At 41.6% G+C, this 26737-nt stretch overlaps 1 protein-coding gene across 1 annotated transcript in view; it reads right to left on the minus strand.

The window, feature by feature from the left end:
- Nucleotides 1-3360: 3360 nt before the first annotated feature.
- The window catches only part of GLG1 (golgi glycoprotein 1), a 76940-nt gene continuing 53563 nt past the window's right edge, over nt 3361-26737 (minus strand). Inside the window, exons 7-26 of the mRNA XM_030956290.1 lie at nt 26513-26696; nt 24546-24760; nt 19268-19389; nt 18524-18625; nt 16488-16641; nt 14665-14802; nt 13788-13874; nt 12824-12886; nt 12043-12156; nt 11551-11639; nt 10590-10707; nt 9501-9593; nt 8826-8963; nt 7423-7546; nt 6938-7080; nt 6613-6714; nt 5863-5970; nt 5120-5240; nt 4107-4213; nt 3361-3625 (exon numbers count right to left, since the gene is read on the minus strand). Coding sequence (XP_030812150.1) covers nt 3458-3625; nt 4107-4213; nt 5120-5240; nt 5863-5970; nt 6613-6714; nt 6938-7080; nt 7423-7546; nt 8826-8963; nt 9501-9593; nt 10590-10707; nt 11551-11639; nt 12043-12156; nt 12824-12886; nt 13788-13874; nt 14665-14802; nt 16488-16641; nt 18524-18625; nt 19268-19389; nt 24546-24760; nt 26513-26696 — 2490 coding nt within the window. The 3' untranslated portion in view covers nt 3361-3457. The remainder of the gene's footprint in view (nt 3626-4106; nt 4214-5119; nt 5241-5862; nt 5971-6612; nt 6715-6937; nt 7081-7422; nt 7547-8825; nt 8964-9500; nt 9594-10589; nt 10708-11550; nt 11640-12042; nt 12157-12823; nt 12887-13787; nt 13875-14664; nt 14803-16487; nt 16642-18523; nt 18626-19267; nt 19390-24545; nt 24761-26512; nt 26697-26737) is intronic.

Raw genomic sequence — 26737 nt, forward strand, 5'->3', positions numbered from 1 at the left:
TTCAGTAGAAGGCAGATTTCTCCAGTGAGAGGTAAGGGTCATGAACAGGAAAGACTACCACAGGTTCTTCCACACCAACCCACTTGTCCTGGCTGACTGCAGCTACTGCTAACACTCTGTTAAACAGAGAAGTTAAAAAGGCTTTCTCGAATTCAAGGCAACCAGCGCTGTTTCTTACAACCATTGCTCGCAACTTCCTACCAGGGTGCTGAGACAATTGCACAGGCTGCTCAGAGAGGTTGTGACTCCCCATCCCTGGAGTGTTCAAGACCAGACTGGATGGGACTCTGAGTACCGTGGTCTAGTGTGGAAGGTGTCCTGCTCAAGGCAGGGGCTGGAATGAGATGAGTATTAGGGTTCCTTCCAACTCAAAACTGTTCTATGATTCTTTCTTTCTTTCCCTGCAGTGGAAAATGATTACCTGCAGGCAAGATGACGTGTTTGCAACAGCACAACCAGGTTATTTTTGGAAGAGTACTCCTGTGGGTTTCTCTGCTTGCAAAACCTCTAGATTTTTAGGTATGCATGAAAAGGAGAAGAATGTTTCAAGACTGTGACTGGTATATTTTTAGTTGGGAAAAAAGCAGATTTGGTCATCACCAGTGGTAGAACACCTCTTTTTAAAACATGAAAAGATAATATACTCAATGATAAAATGGCCTGGACCCCTTGCCAACCTTTAAAAGGCAGGTCTGTGTCTACTGTGACAAAAGGTTTTTTTAGTATCCTGCTTTTTCTTCCAAAGGCCTTGGGCCACACACCTCTAACAGCATCACAGTGCACTCACACAAACTGTGAGCCTGACACTGGCAGAAACACCACCAACCACAAACTAATACCACTGCAGAGCAGGGACTCCTAATGCCATGCTTCAGGCACCCTTACCATAACCTCCTCCAAATTTAAAAGGAAAAAAAAAACCAGCAAGCCTTATATCTGAAAGTAAAGAAAGTCACCTTCAGAGCTGAACAGGGCTTACATTTGGAACTATGGCTACAAACCTACAATTTTCACTGCAATGTCTTTTGGAATTTAGTGGAAGATGCTATTTCTAGACAATAAACCATCTAATTAGGCTTTTCAAGCTAATCAAGTTACAAAATGCCTTCTCAAAAAGTCACAACAGTTTAAAAAAAGCCCTCCAATGGCAATTTAATAATGCCAGATAGACATTTTGGAGAAGCAGGACTCACGCCAGCAAGCAAGGCTGCACCGAGATCCCGCTTCCCTTGCTGGCAGCTCTGTGAGCACACCCATCTTGACAGCAGTCATTTCAACACTCACTCAAGTGATACAACACACACTTCTAATTGCCAAACTAATATTTGTGGAGTTACACACCTGCGCTACCTCAAGAGACTAAATTAACTGTTTCTCTTCTGCTCCACTTCATGCTGCCAGCCAGCCAGGCAAGCTCTCTTAGCATCAGGGAGGAGGGGCAAGAGAAAGAATTCAGGCTTAAATTCAGTTTTACCTCACCACTTAACTGCAATCCTACCATACACTAACTCTCCACTGAAACTTCATCGCTCAGGCTTTTGCTGCTGCTTGTTTGTGTTCACAGTACTTTACTACAGAACCAGAAGTGTTTGTGAGACTCACTAAAATAGCAAGTCTGAACCCATACTAGTTTGCTACCATCCGCAGAGCAGGATGAAGGTATGTTTGCAAAAAGCTTTAGCAAAGAGTCATAGCAAAAGCTCACAGTATTTTGTATATGCCATTCTGTGTGTACAGCATCACCAGAATCAGCTGGTCCACACTCCAGAGTGTCTCAAAACCACCTCCACTGTTCTTCTAGAGAACAATGGGGAGAACTGGAAATGCCAGGTCTTACATAGGAGTGTGCTAAGTGGGAAAAGAAAGTTATGGTTCAAGCATCAGCCTAAGTTGGACAGTTTCAGGCACATGGTTCTTACTACAGCACCCATGGGTAAGCACATCCTAAAGGTGAATCAAGCATATCCTCCTGTACACATTGACTCTCGTGCAGCCTCTTCTAGAGTTCATCAACACACCCCATGTTTCAGTCAAAGCACCTGCCTGATGAGCTCCACACCTCCTTGTACTTGAGGAACACAGATGATGGCAAGAAGAGGCCACAACTACTGGTGCAGCTTTTCCAAAACACCTTCTCTGGGCTCTCAGGTGTAAGTATCAGGTTCTGGAAGTATAACTGTACATAGCACAAATGCACATGATGGTAACTATGCATGAGCTAAAAGCTACTTCCCTTAAAGATCCAGACGTTTCTGCCATTCATGCCACACTATCATTCTTCCATCCACTTGGCAGGACTGGCACCTGTGTCCTACATCCCAGGAAAATGCCAGGTGTTATCACCATCAATTGTGCTCCAAAAGTTGTGGAGATGAAAGCCACTCTTCAGTGCCACCATGCAAACCATTAAGACCCAGAGTATGATTACAAACCACTGTGCTAACCCACAAGTAACCATTACACAGAGAGAGAGGATGATAGGTGTTCTGGTGCTTTCTGCATCACTGACAGAGCACTGCACTGCCAGTGTGTCAGTACCATCTACACACAGTTAAGGGAGGGTAACAGCTTAGCAGTAGCAAGGTAAAATAAAAGGAGTGTTAGAATTTTACTGCATCATTGCTAATAAAAAAGTTGACTGAGTAACTGCTCAGAGCACTTCCTGCCCACTGACACTGTTCACTACTGACAGGCTCTACATACCTCGTGTCTACATCGTGCCTTTAATCTACTGAAACACAAGTTGGATAGCTCACATGAGTATTCAATCCTGGTCAGTATTTTATTCTATCTTGCGAGCAGCAGAGGAAGAAAGGAAGGACATCTTTTCAGCCAAAAAAATCCACAGTCACATAAGCAGGATATTCACTAGGAGATGACACCAGTGGTTGGTGTCCTTAGGTTGTCCAAGACTATGCTCTGAAGATGCTTCACACAGACGAGCAAGACGTCCAAAACAAGGCCAGCTGTGGTGTAAGATGCAATTTACCCTTTAATTTCCTGCCTCAACTTCACCCAGCCACAGAGGATGACTAGATTTCAGTATGAACCATTACCTAAATCATATAGTCGGTATGCAGAATATGTCTGTCTTTAAAAATTTACTTAAAAACTGCTTGAGCTGCAGGTCATATCAGTCTGATTTGGAGAGTGAAGGCAGTTCCAACAGTACAACAGAGACTTGTCTACAGGCAGGTAAACGAGAGTCTGCTAACAAAGGGGTAACAAAAGCTGCTGGCTGGGCTGCCAATGTTGCACACAAACTTTCATAGGATGAAGATGCCATGGATGAGATCCAGGATGGGAAAACTGAGCCAACACCTGCTGCTTTTCTAATTTTTTTTTAATTTTTTTTTTTTAATTCTCCTCTCACAAGAGGGGCCGGGTAGACTATACAGAGGAGGGCTGTACAAAACTGGGCACTGGGCAGGCATTTCTTCAGCAGGCAATCCAGGCTCTACCTGTCCTTGAGCTCTCTTGTCACCCGCTTGGTGATGCGTCCACACATCAGGCCGATGAGGAAGAGTACACAGATGCCAACCGTGATCACAGACAGGATGTAATTCTTGGATGGAGAGGTCATAACTTGCATGGCAAGGTCAGAAAAGCCTTCTGCTGGGGCAACCTAGGGGTAGCAAAGGGAATAAATGAGCCAAGCTGTGCTTTCCATGCAACCCTCAGCTGTGACATTTACCAGTTTTAGTGTCTGGTGCTGCTATTGCGGAGTCCTGTCGTTACAATGGGCCTGAACCAGAAAAAAGCAGGCCTGCAGTGATTCACCTGAAGGAGCTGCTGTTCAGGAGACACCTTTATAACAGGAAGTTTTCCCGCCCCTATTTCATTGCCCCACACTTTCTCTGCAGGAGACTAAGCCCTGTGTGCACACAAGATAGTTTAATTCTGCATTGTCAGGGATGCATCTGAGACATAGAGAAAATAAGATTTAAGTACCTAGAAGACAACCTGATTTCAGTTTTTCTGGACCAAACTCAAAATACTAAACTTCACTTGGAAACAAGAATTTCATTACAGTTGAAGTTTTTCATAAATACCTTGCAACAGAAAGATCTAAGGCATTAAAAAATGGAAATCATTTACATATTCACCTTTGCAGCATAGCTCCACATTTCAATACGATCATTAAGGCGTTTCTTGCATTCAGGCTGCAACCTCACACGCTTATCTTCCAGAGCTTCCATTAAGCATGACATTTCTGTAATGTGCAGAAGATGGTGTTACAAAATAGAAACAGTGGCTTTGATAACATGGTGCAGAGAGGGCTCTTCCATTCTCATGAAGGCTGATGGTTACAAGGCTTTCTAAACAGACCTGGCAGACTATGCCTGAAGCTAGCAATTTCACCAAGATTCATGATCAGTATTGCATTTGGAGATGCAAGGAATTTTTACTTCCAAAAAGAAACTACAGAATGTATCCAATATATAATTCATGTGGTTTACATGAGATTTTATGAAGTCTTATAAATCTGCACCTTCAAAGAGCTGTACACTCTGAACTCCATGACACCAGCCTTTAGAAAGAGCTAAGATCAAATTCAGTTCAGAAAAAAACACAGCCTTATCTTCTTAGGCTTGTTAGGCATTTCTTTTGAACAACAATACATTTTGAAAGGTTTAACTTCCTGACTTTTCACACAGTTTCATGAAAAGGAAATGGGATCACAGTGCTCTGGTGCCTACAGAGGGGCTTGGCCAACTAACTCATAAGCTTGTTTAAATGCTCATATAAGACACAGACATAAAATTTTGTATTTTTTATTCATGTTACCATACTTGACTAATCCCTAATTAGATGTTTTCTGCTTTGAAGTGAAGAATTACTTAGCTCATAGCAAACAGACCACAGACTTAGTTAAACCAACTCCAGACTTTTAATGCACAATTGTCAATTCAAGCAGGCAGAGCCCTCTCTAAGCTACAGACTTGGACACAAGGAAAGAATTCTTAACTCCCATTCATCTACCACTTCTGCTGCTGTTCCATCCTGTTGTCTACAAATGACTGGTGGAAATATCTTGTATGGAAGATTACACTGGTAAGAAATGCAGGTTAAATATCTCAAGCCTGAGAGGTTACACAAGTACAGCATGAGCACTTACGGCGTCCTCTCCCTGGCGGGATGGCAGCACAGTGGTGTTTGATGTCTAGGGCACAGGCCGTGTGAAGCACTGGGTCAACAAAGATATCTGCTTTGCTTTCCTTCAGCATGTTGAGCACTTCCTGCAGAGGAGGAAATTACAAGTATGTCTCAGAAAAAGGAGACAGAACAAAACTCATGCTGATCAATGTCTCTGAAAGGTGTATCATCTTTTCAAATCCAGGATTGTGAGAAAACCCACCACTGTCCTTGGATAAGGACAGATATATGGATATGGACATAATATGAATGCTGGTTTAGGCTTAATTAAGTGTCCTGGTTTGTAACATTCCTTAAAATATTCATATTATTCTAAAAGACAAAGGCAGCATGCCAGGACTACTCCAGTTAGAACTGAAATCAGGTGCCATAGTCATGGCACAATTCATACAGCCCTCAAGCACACAGCCTGGGCCTAGGAAAGCCTGCAATAGCATCAAGAAATAGGTTAGTAACAAGAACCTTTGGAAACCATCATCAAGAAAGGATTCAAGTCTGGAATTGCAAAGGAGGAACTTTCAACATAATTTTCACTAGCAAATTGAAATTGAATTGAATCACTGCAGTCCAGAACCAAGATGTATAGGGAAATTTCAGCACTCTGGCCTCATACTAGCTAGAACATGACCTAGGCTGTGACCTGGAAAAATCACAGACTTCTGCAGGGATAGAAGCTTTTTAGGACATCCAATTTATTTTCTTTACCTTCTTGCACATCTCAGTTTTTATTTTCAGAAGATTCACTTTCAGACATTCTTCCACCTGCCCAGTCTGCTCCTGAGCTGCTGCTTCTTCTGCACACAAGCTGGAAATCTATTTTGAAAGAGGTGTTTTAACATAAGTAGTTCACAACAATCATCCTTGCCTTTTAGCACTTTTATATCTCAATATGTTAGTTCATCACAGGGTGCAGCTGAAGAATACATGATGAGATTCCTTCCCCCCTCAAAATCCCCAAAGCCAAATGCAGCCTGGCTCATGCAATATGCATAACCCTTTGAAAGCCAGCAGCAAGAAGTCAATATCACTGTACTGAGGAGGAGGGCAGGGAAGAAAACAGCATGGAAAGAATGTGCAAGTATGAAATAAGTAACACTTGAAGCATGACCAACACTGTTACCAAAAGTGAAAACTCAAAGCTTGACTGTATTCCAGTTAAGGCTGACAAGACCAGAGAACTGACTTCTTTTTGACAACTGGAAAGAAGTATTTTTCCATAGCCACAAGTACTGATAAGATCTCAGATGAAATAATTAACTTCTTATTAGCACTGCACAGGAAACTGCAACTCTTGTGCACTGGATAAAAGTCACAGCAGAGAATGTGACTAGCTAGAAGCGGCTCAAAGGGATTTTTTTGTTTTACTTATTAGGAAAGCATGTTCTGAGAAATAAAAACCTGTTACACAAAGAGAGCTTTCATCCTGAAAGAGTAGCTATGGAGTTACTCTCCTACCTCATCAGAACAGTGCATCTGAAGCTGGGGATCCAGCCGATAATCAAGGGCCGATTCCTGGATTATCACTCGAATTTGGTCCTCACAGTCTGGAGAGAGACGCTGTTTGGAGGAGAAAGTCATTAACTCACTCAATGACCTTTGGGAATCAACCACCCTGTACATTAACCTGTATTCTATAATATTTCTATAGGAACATAAAAAGCCTCTTTAGCCTGTTATATACGCTGAACACAACACAAGCCCAAATTTGATTTGTTATTCAATGACTGTTGAGCAGCACGATTTGCACATTTTCTCTTTTGCAGACACCAGTTCTACTCACCTGGTCTGCATATTTCAACTTCAGGCATGAGATGACTTGACCTTCCAACTCTGTATCATCCTTGGCCCTATTCAGGATATTTTGGCAGAATTTTGGTATGTCTGCTTTGCATGCCTTCCTGAGCACAGGGTTTAAGCGGTAATCTAACCAGGAGAGATGACAGAACTTCATTAGAGCACACATCTCTTCAGATTACAGAGCATAGCACTCCAAAAGAGATGGGACAGAAATCTCCTGGATGACATTATACCATCAAGGAACATAATTTTTGGGGAAAATAGTATTTTTTTGTAACAGAATTTCAAATTGTGAGATAATAGCTTCAGGAATACAGAGGATTCAACAACACATGCTGACCCTCAAGAACTTGACTGAGGTCAGTGTGTACACAGAAAACAACAAAGGAGAATAAAACAAAACTGATACTCGTCCAGCCATGCAGAACACCTCAGGCGAGCAAGTTTTGGTTTTAATTCAGAAGATACCTGTGTTCTGTGTAATCTGGCGCTTGGTAATCATCTGCTTGCATTTAGGATCCATCACTTCGCTGTTCTTGTTTTGTTTCAAGCACTGTAACATGTTTTTTGAATCCGCCTCTGGACAAAACCGCTACAAAAAAATCCCCAAAACACAACAAGCTGCATCACTAAAAGCACTTGAAAAAACAAAATCCACACCCAACCACTAGCTTCCAATTCATGGAAGGAAATAGTCACGTGCTCAACAGAGAGGTATACAGCCACCCTGCCTAGCTCCAACATCTCTGTGCTGCTCTCTGAATTGACTATGGGCACAAATGTCTCTGCTTATGGACTGAGCACTGAGCTGTGCAGTCCTCACTGGCTTTACCAAAAGCAAATGGCCTTTCTTTTCTATTCTTAAGAAACAGTACACTTGGAAAGAAATATCCACCAAATTAGGTCTCATACTCAACTATTTTGTTCCCATTTATTTTAGAAACTAAAAACCTAATCTTTTAAGTCTATGCACATACTGCTGTCCTGTGTAAATGCTGCTTGGACAACACAACAGTAAAGAGTTTATTAGTACCACTCAGGGCAAACTAAGACCACACACAAGGAGAAAGCAGAGAGGAGCTCATTACAACAATTAGCCCATTCCCACCTTGAATCAGATAGTCAAAAGTGAACCAGCTTACCCAAAATTCAGACCAAGGTACTAATTTCTTTTGTTAGAAACTAATTCTGTGGGTCTAAGGTAAGGCTTTTGCATCTCCAAATCCTCACTATTTTGATGAGATCACAGATCTCTTTTTAAAAACATGTGTCTGAACTGGAGAGCAAATAACTCTCAGGATGTTCTTCATCAGCCAAAATATGGAGTCACTGCATACAGACCACAAATACTACTGGAATTCTGGCTACTGTGAAAGAGTGTCTTATATGAACGTTCACTGCTGCTTTCTACATGGTGCCACTTCCAGCTTTCATTTCTAATTTGAAGTTATACATGATTTTGCCTGCCCTATCAGTTTGATAAAAGTCTCTGTGCACCAGGTCAGCAGTGAACTGAAGATTTTACTCTTCTCTGTAATCATAACTTCTTCACCCTTGCTAAAAGCCAATCCAAATCCAAACTGACTGGATGAGAACTGTATTAGGAGCCTCAGCACAGTTTCCCTCATCAATTCTGCTGGCAGCTGGGAAGACAAATTTATTAGTGCACAGGCTTTGATCAGGAAGTTGAAAGAGAAGAGCCCTGAAGAAACCTCAGCCTGATTCAGATTTAAGAAACAGATTACTTTGCAAAAATGCAATCATTTTTGAAAAAAGCACAGCAATATTGTAACAAGCCTTTATGGGAAGCTCAAAGCTGACAGAGCTCTTATATTCCAACTCACCCTCTCAAATGAGCACACTACCATTACCTTGATCATCTGCTTGCACACCCTCATGAGTGTGTAGTCCAGTTCTGGGTCCATCATCTCTGTCTCCTGCAGTTTAAACACCTTCTGGTGGCACCGTGTACTCAATTGCTTCTTGATTTCTTTCAGGCATTCAATAATCTACAACACAACATTGCAGGCATAATGGACACACTATTGATATAATTCTGTCATACACAGCCATGTGCTCCCCTAATGACCACCTTCATCTCATTTGGGCAGTTCAGTTCCCAATGCCTAGATTTTATCAAAGTCATTACCAATGCTTATTTCCAGGACTTGCTTTAAGCTCATCTTTTCTCACAAAGATTTATTGAGATGAAGAGGGTCTCTTGGACTTATTCCAGAACCACAAATCTCATCCTGCAGATATTATGCCTACAAAATCTTTAGCAACATTTGCAGTAAACAGCTGCTAATAGCTTGACACCAGCATAAACTGAAGAATGAAGGGCTCACAGCATTGCATTCACCCAGTATTAATGCTAGTGGACCAGTGGAAAAGAAAGAAATTAACATTCCAAAGTACTACCAAAATATTTGACTGATATCAAAATGAAAATCTCAAACTGCACTTACATGGGCAAAAGTGTTCTTCAAAAGTTTTCTGAAATGAAAGTACAAATTAAATTGTAAATTATTAATAAATTCCATTACCTGAGCATTGCCATAGGGCACATTCTGGCAGTAATTCTTGATGTCACTTTTACAAGCCTCATACAGTTCTGGTTCAAGTCTGATATCCTCAGTCTGCAGGAAAAATTACAACATGAGCCTTAAAGTGGAACTTGAGACTATTTCACTTTTTTACCCTCTTAACTGAAGACCTCTACTCAGAAAAAGTAAGCAACCCTCACAATAGGCATTGAGTTTCTTTGAATATAAGGGTCTTGGGTGTGAGAAGTGGTGTTAGGAAATCAGCTTGGCAACTCTCTGCAGCAATCCCTCAGCTTTTTAGACTGAAGAAAGAGTTTAAATCAAATCATAGAGCTAGGAAGTTATTTCAAACGCCTCTCCTAAAAGGGTATCATCACAACTGTCCAAGACAACTAAAATCTTTCCACATGAAAACTGAAGGACATATTAACAGCCACCCATCTAGTAGGTGATCTGGAGGATGTGAATGAAGTTTCCTGATTTTGGCGATGCCCACCATCTGAATTCTTCCATACAAAGGCAAGAGTGCTGCCTCTCCCGATATGGACCTACTTAGGGTGAAGCTTTGACACTTAAACAGTATCTACAGGACAAAGACCTTAAGAGTTTATTACTGCAAGCACTGCAGCAGGAAGTTGAGAGGCAGCTTTGCCTACCAGAACAAACACTACTCCTATTTATCCATTGAGCAACTTGAAGCAGCTGGAGTCGAGTTGCTTCATCTGTGCTTGTTTCCTCAGTCTGTAAAATGGAGCTTTTGTTCTCTCCTAGAGGATGTTAAGGACATCAGAATGTGTAGCACGTTGCTGTCTAACACTAAACATAATCACTTCTAGCTGAAATTCCAATGACCATTTAACTTGCCTTAGCCTTCACCAGACTATTTAAGGCATTAAAGCAGACAATCAGTACTTTCACCATGAAGGGCAATTGAGCCCTTGTAAGAAAAGGGGAAAAAATAAATAAGATACATCTTGCAAACAAACTTCCTTTCCCCCCCAACCCCCCCCAAGATGGACAAACCAGGAAGCTTTAATGGAAGGACATCACTACAAGAGTGGGGAGAACAAGAGTTTCAGGCATGTTTACCATCTCCAACTCCTCCACACGCAGCTGTTTGCGGCACTTCAGAGAGACCCTGTGCTCCTTGGCATCCTGCAAAGTATCATTGCGCACAGTTGTGCTCAGACAGATCACCACATCCACCCTGCAGAAAAGAAAACAGCCTTTTATTCGTACACCCTTCACTAAGACCAGCCAAGGTTGATATGGGATTACCACACCAGAGAAACTGACTCCAATAATCCAAACACAGTATAAAACTCTTGTGCATCTGTGCTTACTTCTGGATACAGTTCTATGTAGAGTAACTGTATCACAATTAAAACCTAAATTGGAGTCTAGATCAGCAGACAGGAAGATATTCAAAATGCCACCAACCCCTCTGCCCAGCAAGACTTCTGCTCTTAAGTCATGTCAGCACTTCAGAAAAGCTTTGCTTCATCTCAGAAATAGATGGTGGCGAATACCAGCATAGCATTGCAAGCAATCCCTTTACACTGTGGGAAGGGCATTTACCTCATAAAATGCAAATAGTCTTGCTATCCACAAACAGGACTGACCTTGTGTGTAATTTAGCCTTACACTATTGCAGCAGGACATTAAAAAAAATCCCTTAGACTGCAGTGAATAAACCAGATAAAGCAAGTGGGATATTTTCCCTTCCCAGATCAGCAACTAGAACAAAAGTAGTCTGCCTCTTAGAAGACAATTAATCTGGCATGGATATAAGACATTCTGGGACATGAAATCCACTAATTGTAATAATTAGCTAATTTCACAGCAAGTAAAATAAAGAGGACAGGCTTCTATCCAGGAGTAAAGCAGAAGTAATTTTAAGAGGCAGGCCTCTACCTTAAGCATCTGCAGAACACAGTCACTAAGGGAACACATACAAGCTAATCAGCCTTTCAAGGAAGTTTTTGGTCCCATCATGAAATACTCTGTCACTTAATTACACATGTATACTGTTTGGGCAGGAACTGCATACTTTTTTTTGATGTTGGGGCACAGTTTCAGGACATCCTCCTTGCAAGCCATTTTGAACTTGTACGAGAACCTAAAATCTTTCATTTGAACCTAAAAGAGAGAAATGAGGAGAAAAACATCTTTGGTCATCCAGAGTTAAAAAAAAGAAAAAAAAAGCAAACTGCTGGCCAAAAGAACACTTGCTGAATCACACAATTACTTTTGTTCAAACTTAGCAATATGGAAGCAAGGGGAATGCTGCACTGCTGAAGAAGTTGAGACCCTGTCTACCAAATGCCAGGGAGGAAGGAAGGGCTGAAAAGAAATAATCTCCAGAAGTGACCATTTATGACCAGGCATGCAAATACAACTATATGAATTCACAAGAGCTCTTTAAATACAGTAAAAAAATCAATTTCAAAGAAGGAGCTAATTTCATAATTAGCTAACTCCCAGCAATACCCTGAAAGAACAGAACAGGCTTCCACTGATAGCAGAAAAAAGCGTTGCTCACCAGCTGGAAATGAGTAACACCGATTGCACATTTTTCATTCATTTCCTTCTGGTGTTTGTTCTGTATTAGACACTCCATCAGATCCCCAGAATCAATCTGGTTATCTGCAACCTCCTGAAGAAGAGAGGAAAGGCATAGAAATAAACTGCTTTTCCAAGTCATGGGTTTTATACTCTTTTAGCCCACTGTGACCAGGGAATATGGAATTCCAGTTCCACTCTCCATGGTGAGCTCACTATTAACTGACCACCCTCGAGTTGCACCACACAACTGCAGCACACAGCTATGTTTAGACAGTTCAGGAAAGAATCATCTCAGAAACAGACACACTTCAGACTCAGGAGGACACACTGCAAAGACTCAGTGCTTACATGACATTTATAATTAGGTGCCTCCACTGCTCTTTAACTACTCAGCCCTACACCAGTGAAGTTATTTCAGCAGTGCTGAGCAGCTGAACAGAGTACCATGGTTAGACATGCCTGCATGTAAATGAGAAGGAAAAAGATCTAGTATTTAACTCAATGTAAAGAGTGATTTTTGCCAACTACAGAGCAATTTTCATCTTCAAACTAACTTTTATGCTAGGGCTCTTACAACAGCAGAAACATTAGGTAGAACTAAGAATTTATATTTCAGGGTGATATTTTAATTAAAGACTTTTGGAAATTATTACCTCTGATTTTACTTTTGATGTGTAAAAAGAACTAATACTAAAACTCTCTAACCTTTCCCATTGAGTTTCTCCTCAAAGATATTCACACCATTACAATGTACTCACATGACAGAATGTCTGGATAATGGGCTCACATGCTCTCATCAGCAAGGCTTCAATTTGAATGTCCTGCAGAAAAGACAGTTTTTCATTTTCACAGTGAATGCACAAGAGAAAAAGACTCTGGAAAAAACCTGTGATAACAACTCAAACTCAACCCAGTTTACAGGATTTTGAGAAATGCAATCCAGACAGCTTTGCCCTTTAGCTCTGGAAATCCTGGGGTTCACTCTTGCCAACATGGCAAATGCAAGACAAGCCTTCCAGCTTAAGGGAAGAGCCTGGTCTCCACAGAAACTCCTGGCTTGGATAATTCAGTCATTCTCCTCCAAACTAGGTGCTAGAGCATTAGAAATCACCTTACACCTAGGCAGGAGATGAAGATTTGGCATAGTTCTGAGAAAACCAATTTCTAACCACTGGAAGGGAACTTTCCCTAGGGCACTTTCCCTAGTGTAAATTTTAAGAGATATGGGGAACAGTCTGGGTCTCGACAGTCAAATATGCAGTTTCATAAGAGAAGTAAAGCTGCCAAAGTCACTGGAAACCTCTACCAATGTACCTGGTGGTTATTGCTTGCCAAGTTTTCGTGGCTTGGAGGGAAGCTGCGATAGTGTACTCAAAACTATTTGCAAGCAAGACCAAAACCTCAAGTCCCATCACATATCTTGACTTGTGTTAAAGTTAACTGGATTCCTGTGCAAATCTTAGTTTTAGTACCATAAGTGACCTTTAAAGCAGGAGATATGCCATCAACAGCCTAAAATCCTGAACTGTTGTTCATTTCTCTTCCTCAAGAACCTCCAGGAAAACTTCCACTGTATGAGGTAAAAAGCATGTATTTTGATGCCAGATCCTAGCTGCATTTCTACAGCTCCTCTAACCTCAGGTTTCTTCATCATTATTAAAATGGCATGCTTAACTAGACATGCTCATCTATTCCCTTTACCCCAGGCTGAAATCCACTCACCTCAGACTCCAGCTCAGTAAGGTTTCCCACTATGTCTCTGCAATCAGACACCAAGTCATCAAGATGGTCCTGAAGGCATTCCAGTTCCTACAGAAACAGACATTTTAGTGTGTGATCCAAGAACCCAAGCTGAAATTCTGGGCTTAAAACATTATTACACATGTGAAACTGCCCTCCTTTTTGTAAAGTCCTAAATCTCATTTAATCCCACTCCTCTACTAGCACTCCCAGAACACACATACATAGTAATGCCTGAAAATGTTGGTCTAGAATGTTACCTTACCACTTGTTCTCAAAAGCTGCACAATGTGCTTTCACTTCTGGAATATCCCATTTAATTTGCCCTTTCCATAAGCTTAAGGAGAGGTTAGTTACCCAGCCTATGATGGGCACTTCAGAAAGACAGTGGTGTCTACAGCATCTGCTGCAGAATGGTCCCCTCACTACAGCCCTCCAGGCACAGCAGTTTAACATGAAAGTATCTGCTGAAACTTTGTTAAGTAGCTGCAGATGTTAGTTCAGCTCTGTACAAACACAGGAAGCATGTCAGTATTTGCCAAATGGAAATGGGATAAAGTTTATGTGGGAAATATCAAGCTTGTAATAGAATATTATAAATAAGAGGGTTGACGGAGGTAGGGTTGCTTCTGTAAAGCCCTTTTTGCAAACTATCCCCTTCTCCCTTCTCATTCTACTAGTATCTGAACATGCAAATCTTTTCTGCACCACCTGTCTCAGTCTGGTGCAGATTGTCTTTCAAACTGCACTAATTTTTAACACATTCTCCACTCTCAAGAAGCAGCAAGACATCCTTTTACCCCCTTTATATCTTTCCCACCCTTTGCAAACAAAGTAGCAATGATATTGTCTACAGTACCTGCCCTGTCTCTGTTTTTTCACTGCACCACTTCCCCAAGTCAATCATGCACTTGTCCTGGAGGGCTGGGTCCAGCTTCACATCCATGGCTCGCTGATGGAGGATTCTCTGCACCTCTGCTCTACACTCTCGTGATAGCTGCAAAGAGAACAGGGAGTGTTTGCCATATGGGGTCCCTAAATCCACACAGGGCAAACAGGATGCTGTCAGCTGAGGTTCTGAGAGTGACCACAAATGCCATTATCAATCCCAGAAGGCACAGAAGTCCTGCACTGCACAGCCCAGGCCTGCCAGGGCCCCCACAAGAAATGAGGGCTCCAAAAGAGCTTGGAGCTCTTTAGTTTAGATAGATGCTCCTCTCATTCCACTAAGTTAAATTTTATATTTTTAAACCTCTACTTTTAGAGGTTTATGAAATGTTTTATGAAAGAGATGTCAGATCAGGTCCCCAGGCTATCTGCTACACCTTCACTCAAGGCTACAGACCGACTATGGAGAAGAAAGTCAAAATAGCTCATGCCCTCAATATCAAATGGGAAGCCCAGAATCAGGCAAAGTAGTCCAGCTGTAATTTCTGCTCAGCAATCACCACCACAGCACATCAGAGTCAGCACTTGCAAGACAGGAAGAAACAAACTGTAGGAAACCAAGGGGTACTGGTGTGGTGCTTATCCAACCTAAAATGCACCAGTTGAAGTTTAAAGCTTCATACATTTAAAAATCCAAACCCCTGGAAGTTACCTAGTATTCTGTCAACAGCAGTGGAAACAAATACAGGTCTAACCTCCCATAGGTTTGCTTCCAAGACTAAATTTTAAAATGACAGCTGCTCCCTTAGCCTACTTTCCAAAAGAAAAACACATTTAAAAACCTTTTCTCTCTCTGATAGATTATTTGCAGGATGGCTATTGATTTCTTTGGTCAGCATTAATATAAAATGGAATGAAAAAGTCTCAACTCAGCAGACTAAGAAACTGCATTAAAAAAAATTATTCCTAAAAGAGATGCTTTCAATCAATACTTGACCTCTGCCACAAAAGACCTTCTAAATCAAGCTGTGGAAATTAATTTTTAAACTGGGCCATTGTGTAAACCCATCAATTCCTAGGGACTGTGTACACTACAGTGCCAAAAGAAATGGAACTGAGTACCCAGGTGCTTTCATCTGAGTGTCCTGCTAAAGGCACGAGAGGGCAGCAAACTTGAAAAGAGCAGCTCTCAACCACAAATGTGATTATGGTGGATCTCCAGACTCCAGGGCAGCAAGTCAGATCCCTACTGTCATCTTCAAAGACAGCATAAGCACATTTACCAGTACAGCATGCTCCAAAGAACTGGAAGGATACATTATATCAATAGGAAGAACTACATGGAATATAAACTGAAGCTGGGCAAAAATCAAAACTTAAGTAGCAACAGCCGAGGAAAGCTGATCTTGAAACTCCTTGTTGCATAAAATCAATTTTGCATCTATGCTGGCTATCTGCAAGGAATCATATTCCTCTTTTGAAAGAATGAGGGAGGACTTGTACTGGGTTTGAAACAGAAATGTAAGTTGGTGTCAGCACACAGTTCTCTCCATGGGCCTGTGACACAGGTCAGTCATCCTGCTGGGCCTACTCTGACTCACCAGAACAACCACCTAGACCTTCAGGGCACCCTTGAGGAGGAGCTGGGCACCCAAAGCAGTGCAACCACCACCTACAGTAAATGATTTAGAATTGCTTGTCTGAGTTCTGGCAGTTTTAGCATTGCGTGTCGAACTTCCAAACACGTGTGCAACCCTTCTACCACAGATCAACAAGGTGTCCATTAGCACTCACCCTCCTTCCCTGCTCCTCTGTGCGATATGCATGCCTGTACAAGCAGGAGAAAACAGCCCCTGGAGGCATCAGCTCACTGGTCTCATTCCAGCCATGGGTATGGCAGAGGCGGGAGGCATCCCCCTGACACTTGCGGTAAAGGACTGTGTCCAACCTGCAAACAAAGGAGTTATCACTGGCACTTCACTCAAACATGGAATGTTTTTCATATCCAAAATACTCTGGAGGCAAAAAATTCACTTCAAGTCTCAGGCACCACCAGGACACCACGCAGCAGCAGTGTCTGACCAACTGAACCAACAGGTGGCCTCAACTCAATTTGGAATCAACTCCCTAAGTAACACCAAAATATTTAATTACAGATCAAATTTTCAACACTTCCTGAAACACCTCCCATTTTCTTCTGCAGTATGCCAGCCAAATGCTGATACATGAGAAAAGAAATCATCTCCTTGATGCCCTGAAGCAGCAGAAAGGCAGGTACATACCACATTTTGCTTGTGTAATATCTTACACTTTGTACTGCTGCCATTCTGAAACACCATTTCCATAAAAATCTGAGTTGGATTGATTCTGTCTGCCCTGGATTTGAGCCAACTGCAAACTCAGTGCCCCCTGCTTTGCATATAAGTGCAGATCTCTTAAGATGATATCTAATTACATAAAAGCTAAGTGAGATATTGCTAATCTTCCAAAATTGAAACTTCATATTTATAAAACACTATAGGGAAAAAATATCACGAGATTTCAGTGGACACAATGATATAGATAATGATAAAGGTATCAACAAAACCCCTTCTACTCTGTGCATCTGTCTGAGGCACACAGTCAGTGCAACAGATTCATAAGCCAGCTCTGGGGAACAGTGGCTAAACAAAGATAAGCAAATGCTGCCCAGCCTGCATTATGAATTAGAATTATTCTTACTCCCAGGAAAATGCAAATAATCAGTCTTCCTTCTTCCAATCATTTAAGTTTGACTCAAACAATGAATTACCTGCTGGAAACAGTACAGGCAGGAGACTCAGCAATGAAGATAAACAGGAAAGGGGGCGAAATTAAGTATTCTTGTCTACCTATGGAGATAATTATTCAGATGACTAAATGAACAGCCAAAAAGCCTTAAACTTCCTGCTCCATAAAGCCCCATCTTTAAAAGCAGAAGGTTCACAGAGCATATCAGCTCCCAGCTACTGGCAATGCTGTCCATAAATACATGACTTGCTCTGAGTCAAGATTTTCTCAACGTTTGATCTGAACACTCCTTGCAGTAATCAAAGCCCAGGACTTCTTGCCTTACACTCTTTGTGGCCACTGAGAACAATTATTCAATTTCTTGCAGCAACCCCATTTAATGTACTCTATTTCCTCACCTCTCAATCTTCCTTAGAAGACAAGCCAAACACTTATTCTTTCCTCACTGGTCACATTTATCAAATTTATTCTCTCCTCATCCTAACCAACACTGACACAGGGGCTTTTTATGTATTTAAAACAAAGCACTGCCATCTCTGGATGAGAAAGATGGAAAAGTAGTGCTCTGAAGGGTATTACATCTGCTCTACAGGCTGTAATCTCACTTAGAGAATTTTAAAAAAGGCAGAAATGGAGGCAGGAAGCTTCTCACACAGTGAGTCTTTGTTATACTTAAAAACTTTGTTTCCTTAAGTTCTGTATCGTAGCACTTGGAGTAGATACAACTGGCTGCCACCTGCAGAGAAAGTGACCTTCGCCTTCAATAGTGTCAGACAGATTTCTTTAATTAAAGATGCAACGAATTTTAGAGCTCAAACTTGAGAACTTTTTAAGACTGCATCACTTCTAAAAAAGTACCTGATTTAAGTGGCATCACACCTTTTCTAAGCAGCTTTTGCTTTTAGTGTTCTACACAAGCATTAACACCCTATTGACCTGGCGTACTTGAAAGTCCTCTTTTGAACAACCACAAGCTCTACTCTTTTACAAGGAACTGCTAATGCATACAAACACTTAATACAAACACCAAGTGAAGATAAGTCTTGTTTGACAGTACTCACTTCCAGTCACGAGATATAAAATACTGGAGCTCCAGGAGCCTATGCTCACAGTCTTCTACCATTTTCTCAGTATACAAGTGCTCCATCAGGCAAGATAGAATCCTGCAAAAAACAAAAAGTCAGGCCACAGACTGTTAAAATAATGCTGAGCTTCCCTGTAACAGCTGGTGTTGCCAAATCAGTCGTCCAGTGAACCAGAGATAAGATGCTGAAACTTAGTGAAGATCTTTCTCTTCCTTCAAAAAGATTACATCTAAAACAAGTGTATATCAGATTTGTATTTGTTATGTTCCATTGTTTTAGTTATCTCAGCAAGTCTGATATACAACAAAATCATAAGGAGTATTCCATCGAAAATGTGGCCCAGGGGAGAATACATTATCAGACCTGAAGACAAAGGAGACACCCACCTGTGCAGGATGGGTTTGCTTATCTGGCCTTTCCAGGTTTGTCACTTTGCGATACTGCTTGAGACTTACATGGTTAGAGAAATTAGCACATCAAATGTTACAAACTTAAGTCTAAGTGCCTGTGAAAGCTACAGCCTTCACCAGTGCTGAACCAGTCCTATAAAAATACTGGCCGGCTCGTACAGCAAGAATGGAAACATCTCAGTGCAGCTCTGTATGACTGGTCTGGAGCAACTAGCCTGGATAGGTTTTAGTGTCTCTACTAGTCAGCCACACAACTTTTATGGATGCCCAAGAGGAAAGAAAGCCCCAGTTCTGACTGAGAGGCACCTACATGGGGTCTCCAGACCGTATGTGCTTGCAGGCTGTCTGTATCACCGACTCGCAGGCCTCATTCAGCGCGCGGTCGATGCGATAATCGGCACCAGGGTCTGTCTCCTGAATCAGGGTTTGAAGCTGAAGAAAGGAATTGTGGACAGGAAAACAAATGTTAAAGACATAAATGAGACTACTTACAATCTCTCAGTGTGGTAATTCTGTGCCAACACCATGATGTATGAACTCTGCTCTACAGTGTTTTATTTTAAGAGCTTGTCCTGCCAACCCCAGCACTGCTGGACCCTAATTATCATTATGAAGTAGCCCAGGAACATTGTATGAGACCAGTTACACACTGAAGGTCAGCCATGAGCTTGGACTAATTTACAGAATAGAACAGGCAGAATTTTATTTGCTTACTGTATTTTTGATCTGTCTTAAGCTTTAATGTTAGCCTCATACTGTAAGGCTGACAATACCAAACGCACAAATTTTTTGTATTTTCCTGAATACTATTTACAACTGAAACCTGAATCAATGTCTTAAGGTAGTGTACCTACCTACATAGTATAAACCAGTTTTTTAATTGCCTGGAGAGGGCAAAAAGTTTTATTGAAATACAGCATAAAATGTCCTGTTCTGATGTTCCATGAAGTAACATTTCCTCAGGGATGCCTGCTCAAGGTTTTGGAAGTCAGGGTCAGCTGTCATAGGTAAATACAGTATGAACAGTTCTATCAAGTTTTTTCTTCTTGTGAAACAAGTATTCTGACAAAAGCCGCAGAAAAACAATTCTCTTATTAAGAAGGAAACACCACTTAGCATATTTAGCACTATGTTACAAAATCAAATGTGGACACAGTCCATACCAGCTGAACATTAATCTGGGAGGTGTCTGCTGGGCCAGGGGAAGAGAATTTGGGTAAATCTCAGTTTTGGGACAAGGACAGCTTCTGGACCTTAACTCAGCCAAGGATCCCTATGCCCTACTTCATTTTCCATCAAGCTGTAGATTTCCAAAGACTGATGGAAGGCAGACTGGTATCATCATTTGGCAGGCAAATATTTTCAGCTGACAAATTTGAAGGGAAAAAAAAAAGAGGCTGCTGAGAAGGCAACTGCACATCAACATCAAATGGTCTATATGCCCTTAACATCTTGACACTTAGTTAAACGATTTTTGTCACTGGCCCTCAGCCCAACTAAATCAAAAGCACAGCCACAATTTTATCCTCCACCTTTCAAAGTCCACACCTAAACACTACCCAGGAAACTCTCAGGGGCAAAGCCCTAACATCACAAAACACAGGTAAGAAAAAAGTATCAGAGAACAGGAGAAAATACAAGCTAGCACTATTTATCCAATAGGAAACTTACAGTCATGAGGAGAGACCACAGATTGTCTGGGAGGAACACAGGATTTCCTGCAACTTGCTCTTAATTATGCTCAGCCTGAGCTTCTAAGGGATGCAGGCAGCTGAGAAGAGCACTATTTATCAAAAATTCTTGGGATATTTTCATTTAAAAAAATATAATAATAAAAGAAGCATTTTATACATCTCTGACAGTGGTCAAACAGAACCTTAAGGTCAAACCTTAACTAGATGTGTTCTTTACAAACTTTTTAAGAGTCACTGCAAGAGGAAGAAGAATATTATGGCTTTGTTGGTGCAGAAACTCACACAGTCTGCATGGATGGGGAATACTCTGTGTGTAAATTTCTGGGATTACTTCAAGTCAGGTGATTTACATATCAGAAAGATGGGTGAATAGAATCTCAAACTCAACACTTTCTTACACACAGAGACAAAATAAACTGGCCAGAGCATCATGTAGGCAGGATTCTTTCTCAGGTTTCCGTTAATTGGTATTTTTGTTGCTATCAAGTGGAAGAGGCCAAAGCACACCAGGTACAACAGCTCAGAAGAACTGAAGCACCTCCTTATCCCTCCACCCTTTTCTGGGCACTACTGCAGAATTCCTGACCTTAATTCTCAACCATATGCATGATGTGCAGCACCAAGCCAGCTGCCCTGACTGCAGGGAAGGAGGAATAATTTGGCACCAGTGACAGAAGTGAAGGTTGTATAGGATTTTTCTTCCCTAACACAACAAACCCTTAGAGCTGAAAAGCAGCTGGATAAACTTTACAATGTTCTGAACCTTTATCCTGACATGGAAATACATTTACAATGAACTACCAATTTAACAGCTTAGAAGTTGGAAGCAAGAAATATATGCCCTTTAAGCAGGGATTGGAGTTTTATACACGCAAAGGTCTGAACCGAAAAAACCCCAAAGGTAAGACCAGGGCAACATAGAAGCCATATATTTGAAAAACAATTTATCAACAGCTCTGATATAAAATATTGCTTCCATCACGCAACACCAGAGATGCTAGACCCTGCCAGTACAGCTGCAGACCTTTGAAGGGCTGATGTTCACCCACAATTAAGTGACACTATCTCCTATCTGATGACTTACCACAGCACACACACCCTCCCTGTGGGCAGGATCCTTTATGAGGCTCAGCACACACCCAGGGGCCCTCTTTCTAACTTCGAAACTTGAAAACTTACAGAAAGCCATTGCTCCTCTACCATTCACAGAGCTTTAGCATTTTGGCAAGTTCACTACTCAAACTGAGACTAAGCCCCCACACAGCTCTGACATTTGAGTCTAGATGTGCTTCCTGCACAACAGCACATAGGTGTGAGCACAGACTCCCACATGGAAGATCACTCTGGCTGAGGTGTCTCACAAGAAATGGAACTTCTCAAATTAAAATACTGGGGTTTGAGAATGTCTAATTGTGTTTTGTTCAAAAATTTTAATAAAAATAATCACTCATAATCCACCTGCAGGAAAGGGTACTAGTCAATGCTCTTACAGGAAAATGAAATGGAGGCTCTTTGGTTGTGTTTTGTTGTTTTAGGATTCTTTATATTGTTTCTGGCAGATGGACAAGCAGAATCAGAGCAAACCTTCACAGACAGGACAGGAAGTAAAACCAGATCCAAAATAGAGGTTTCTCCTTGCAATTGCCTCTGGCAAACTTTCTAGGCAGGTGTGTCTGGTCACAGAGCTTCTACAAGGAAGAATTTCAGGACAGCACGTGCTGCTTTGAGGTAGCCAAGAAATCAAGGTACTGTATTAGTATTAGCTAATGATACTGCTAAAAGCACAAGGATGGGAGTTTTTGACTCTATAGAAAAGACAACATCTGGAGATGGACCCAAAGCACTGCAGCAAGCTCTGCTGGGACCATCCCAGAGCACTTATGTTCTTTTCTTCTATTTCTGCAAGTGAAAATGTAGGGGCACCACAGACAACTGTTCCACCATCAAGAGCCACAGCAGAACCACACACCAAAGGTGCTTTCTAGGTACCCAAAAAGAACTGAAATTGCCCCATCTTACTCTGAAGGATGGATCTCTAACTTCCCTTCTTCAGGGATTGCCATATGGGCTAACCTCATGTGACAAGTAGTTGAAGCCTCCAGCCCAAATTGCACAGTATCTGTAAGAGTTTCACACAATATTCTCTTCCTTGCAAAGATAATTTATCTACCTTTAAAGGTAAAAGCAAAAAGTTCATTCTAACACATTAAGTCACAACACAACAAAGCCATTGACAGCTGAGACAACCCTTACTATTCAAATACAAAAATTAAGAACAATCAATTATTTAGTGCTTCAAAAGTTGTAGGCAGCTATATAGTAGTACTGTGTCAGTCTTCAGAAACTCAGAACATTGGAATGTTTATCCTGTTCTTGTAATCATCTATTTCCTCTTGCCCATAAAAATCCAGACAAGGTAAATGAAGGTATAAAATCAACATTTAATTTGCTTTCTCCTGTCCTTTGCCCAGAGAACAAAACACATTTAACTCGAAGGGGGACTCATGGACAATCCTATTTACTATTGCATCAACTTACTGTAAAAAAATAAAACAGTAGCTTAAGTATAAGAGAACCAAAAAACCTCCAAACTTGCCCTCAATTTCTAAAGATATTTTTCTCTCAAAGTCTGAAATCCCATATCACTTTTGGGGTCCTTCTGTTTTGATTAATGACTTGTTCTGAACATGCATGTCATGATCTAAACGTTATTCCCAATATTAACTGGTCTTATGAATATTTGCAAATAATGAAATTCTGAAGCAGCAGTTTCAATTTCATATTTAAACAGAAACAAATATTCAGTTTTTCACACAAAGGCTGCAAAGCTTAAGTCATGCACTACAGATCCCTGCAGGAATGACTCAAACTGTACAGCTGCTGCACCAGTACACCTGGTATTTATGCAGAAATAAGCTTCATCACAGAAGCGCCCTATGACTTACAAAAATTTAACAGCTATCAATTTATCTTTGATAATACACACAAACTAGCATCATTTGAGGCTCAAGTTTTAAGCTACATTTAAAACAAACATGTACAGAATAGCGGCTCTGTTTATTAAAAGAAGTCAAGAGCACACATCTCCCCAGATTCCAACATCAGCACTAAGACTCCCTTGCCATTTTTATCATTGATGTCACTTTTTTGGGCTCATGGGTCATTAAAACCAAACCCAAGTATTAAGTACAAAAATGTAATTTCATATTAAAAAAGCACTAATGAGTTTGAACAAAAATGAAATTGTTTTCAATTTAAAGAAATGATAAGCAGGATGTATTTGGGCCAAAATGAAGTTTAAAAAGGCAAAAGGAAATATCCTATTTTACAGAAGAAGTTTGGAGGAAAATGGCATTTCCTTCAGTGGCTGCAAGTACATCAACATAGAGCAGTCTCCTGTACCTCCATGTCCCCAAAGTTCCATTTCCATCATTAAAGCTGAATGAAATAGCAAAAGTAAAACTGAGTGGGAAGGTGCTTTGAAAGGTTTTGTGCATTTCCAAGGACAGGGCACGGGGGAAAGGGAAGGAGAGGGAGAAAAGGGAAGGACAAGGAATGTTTTAGAATTATAAAAGGCAAGTTTCCCTACACTTGCACCTAGGAGAGAATTCCATTACTTTAAAGCTGGTGGAGAAGAACTACAGAAGATCCAATAAAAAGCCCAGGGCACAACAATCTAAAATGCATTTTTTGAGGGGAAAAACCACCACCCTTACCCTTGCAACACACCAAGTTCACAGCACGGCAATTACACAACTGCTTCCAGCGCTCAGTGGCACCCAGCAGAGCCAGGCTGACTTGAGCAGAACCTGCATCACAAGGCAAAACCCTGACAGAAATCAGTGCTTTTACCAACTGAGCAAACTGAGAGTGAAGTGATAAGAAGCTGCTTACTGCCTGCTGACAGTTGAGGCCCACGTTGCCCTTCTCACCACGGACGACCTTCATGAGGCAGTGCAGGGTGCGGCCCTTGCGGTGCAGCCCCGAGCAGTGGTGCTCGATCTCCCCGCGGCAGCTCAGGATGATTTCTGGGCTCAGGGAGAAATCTTCCATCAGCATGCGCCGGTAATCCAGCATCTCACCCTGGCACTCACTGCTCACCTGTCGACCTGAGCAAGAGAAGAGGATGTGATTTAGTAGCAGTGCTTAGCAGAGCCCTCCTTAGCAGACCTGCACTCCCAGCGTGTTGGAAGAGCGGGGAAAATGTCCACCAGACTAAGTGAAATGTGCTGGAGCATTCGTGCTGGGGAATAAACCAGTGGTTGTGGTAGATCCTGTCATTTCAACAACACTGTAAAATAGATCCAGTCCATGGATTTAACACAGGTTTTTAAAAAATGAATGCCTGAAAGATTAGGAGAATCCGATTGTGGGTTTCATATTACAGGAGTGGCTTCTGAAGAACAGCTGAAAGCACTCAAGGATCTGCAGTTCTGTAGCACAAGTCAGCTTTTCCCACATGCTCAAGGGCTCCTTTGTTCAAAGAAGTCACCTTTGGTAAGCTCACCAGCTTGGTATGTAACTGGGAGAGGAATTTGTTTGGACAGCAGGTTAAACATTTTCTCCAATGAAAAGGTTCTCTAGGGCAATAGTACATAAATGCTCAGGAAGACAAAACTCAGACTTAAAACGAGAGTGTATATGGAGTGTCCAACAAACCACTGCAGCTGCACAGGAATATTGCTGTAATAAATGATTAGATCTGCTATAAGCTTTCCTGCAGTCTCCATCACAACCTATTTATATGTGCACAACATCCCATGGAACAGAGGACACCCCAACAGGGGCTGCCAGGTGCTGTAACACATGTACATGGTGCTGTGTGGAATAATTAGTGTTCCTCCTGGGCTATGCCTCATGCATGAGACACAGCAGAACCTGTTCCACCATGAAATTGAATAGCTGAACAGCAGTTTTCTGCATGCAATTCAGGAAACCACCTGCCCTACTGCAGGGAGATGTGAAGGAAAAAAAAACCCACCCCAAACCACAACTTTTCTACAAACAGGGCACATCATTTCCACATCAATAAGAAGCAATGAGTTATCCAAACTCACAAATGCAGAGGGCTTATGGAATTATGGCAGCCTTTCCATCCCATGCCAGAGGCACTGCAGCATGCAGCCCTGCTGCTTACTCTGAAACCACCCAGCTGCATGCCAGGAGGGAAAACAAGCAGTTCTAGAGGAACAAACAGTGCAGATCTAGAGGATGTAACACATTGTTTCATATTATGGCAATTTCACAGAGAACCTTTGGCATGGTCCAGCTGCACTGAGCCTTCTAACGCCTTTGGAGACAGCAGCTGATGTTAGGACACCTCCAGCTTACATTAACTTAAATGATCAAAAAGAATATTCTCACATTTACCTTCTTTCTATATAGGGAAAAACCAGAGTCAGAGAAATTAAGGCATTTACTCAAGCTACTGAACTGCAAGAAAAGACATTATTTACAACAGGCAGGGGACTTAGTATCCCTGGTTTTCCCTGAGTGAGGATAAACAGGTTCTCTATTCTGAGTTTTAACCTTGTAGCATATTTAATGCTTGCTACACAATGGAGGAAAAGAGTTGCTTGAATTCACAGTGAATAGAAGGATTTGCAACTACACATCAGCAGTCCAAGTGGGATTTGCTATTTTGCATTTTAAACTTCTTGTCTGCACAAAAGGAGTCAGTGGCAGAGGGGGTTACTCAGCTATTCCGATCATCAAAACAACAGCGATGAAAGCACCATGATGAGGAAATTTGCCTTGGAAACAAAGTTTGGAAAGAGAAGAAGGGAACTGTAAATACACATCGAAGCTGAAGGTTCCTGAATTTAAAATCAAGGTCCCAGCAAGTTTTGAATTGCACTTACCTCTGTGCACAGCAGACTCTAAGCACATGAGCAGGTAGGAGAGCCGGGCTTCCCGCGAGCGGGGCAGGTTCTCCACGTTGCAGCGGTATTTCTTCAGGTCGCTCTTACAGGACTTGGCCAGCGAGTAACTGACCTTGTAGTCCTGGGCAATGAGCTTCTGGCGGGTGGTCAGCGCATCACGACACTGCAGGAGACACATTGGGGTGGTGGAATGAGCTGCTGTGC

The sequence above is a fragment of the Camarhynchus parvulus genome, chromosome 11 (assembly GCF_901933205.1).
Source record: "Camarhynchus parvulus chromosome 11, STF_HiC, whole genome shotgun sequence".
Classification (NCBI taxonomy): Eukaryota; Metazoa; Chordata; class Aves; order Passeriformes; family Thraupidae; genus Camarhynchus; species Camarhynchus parvulus.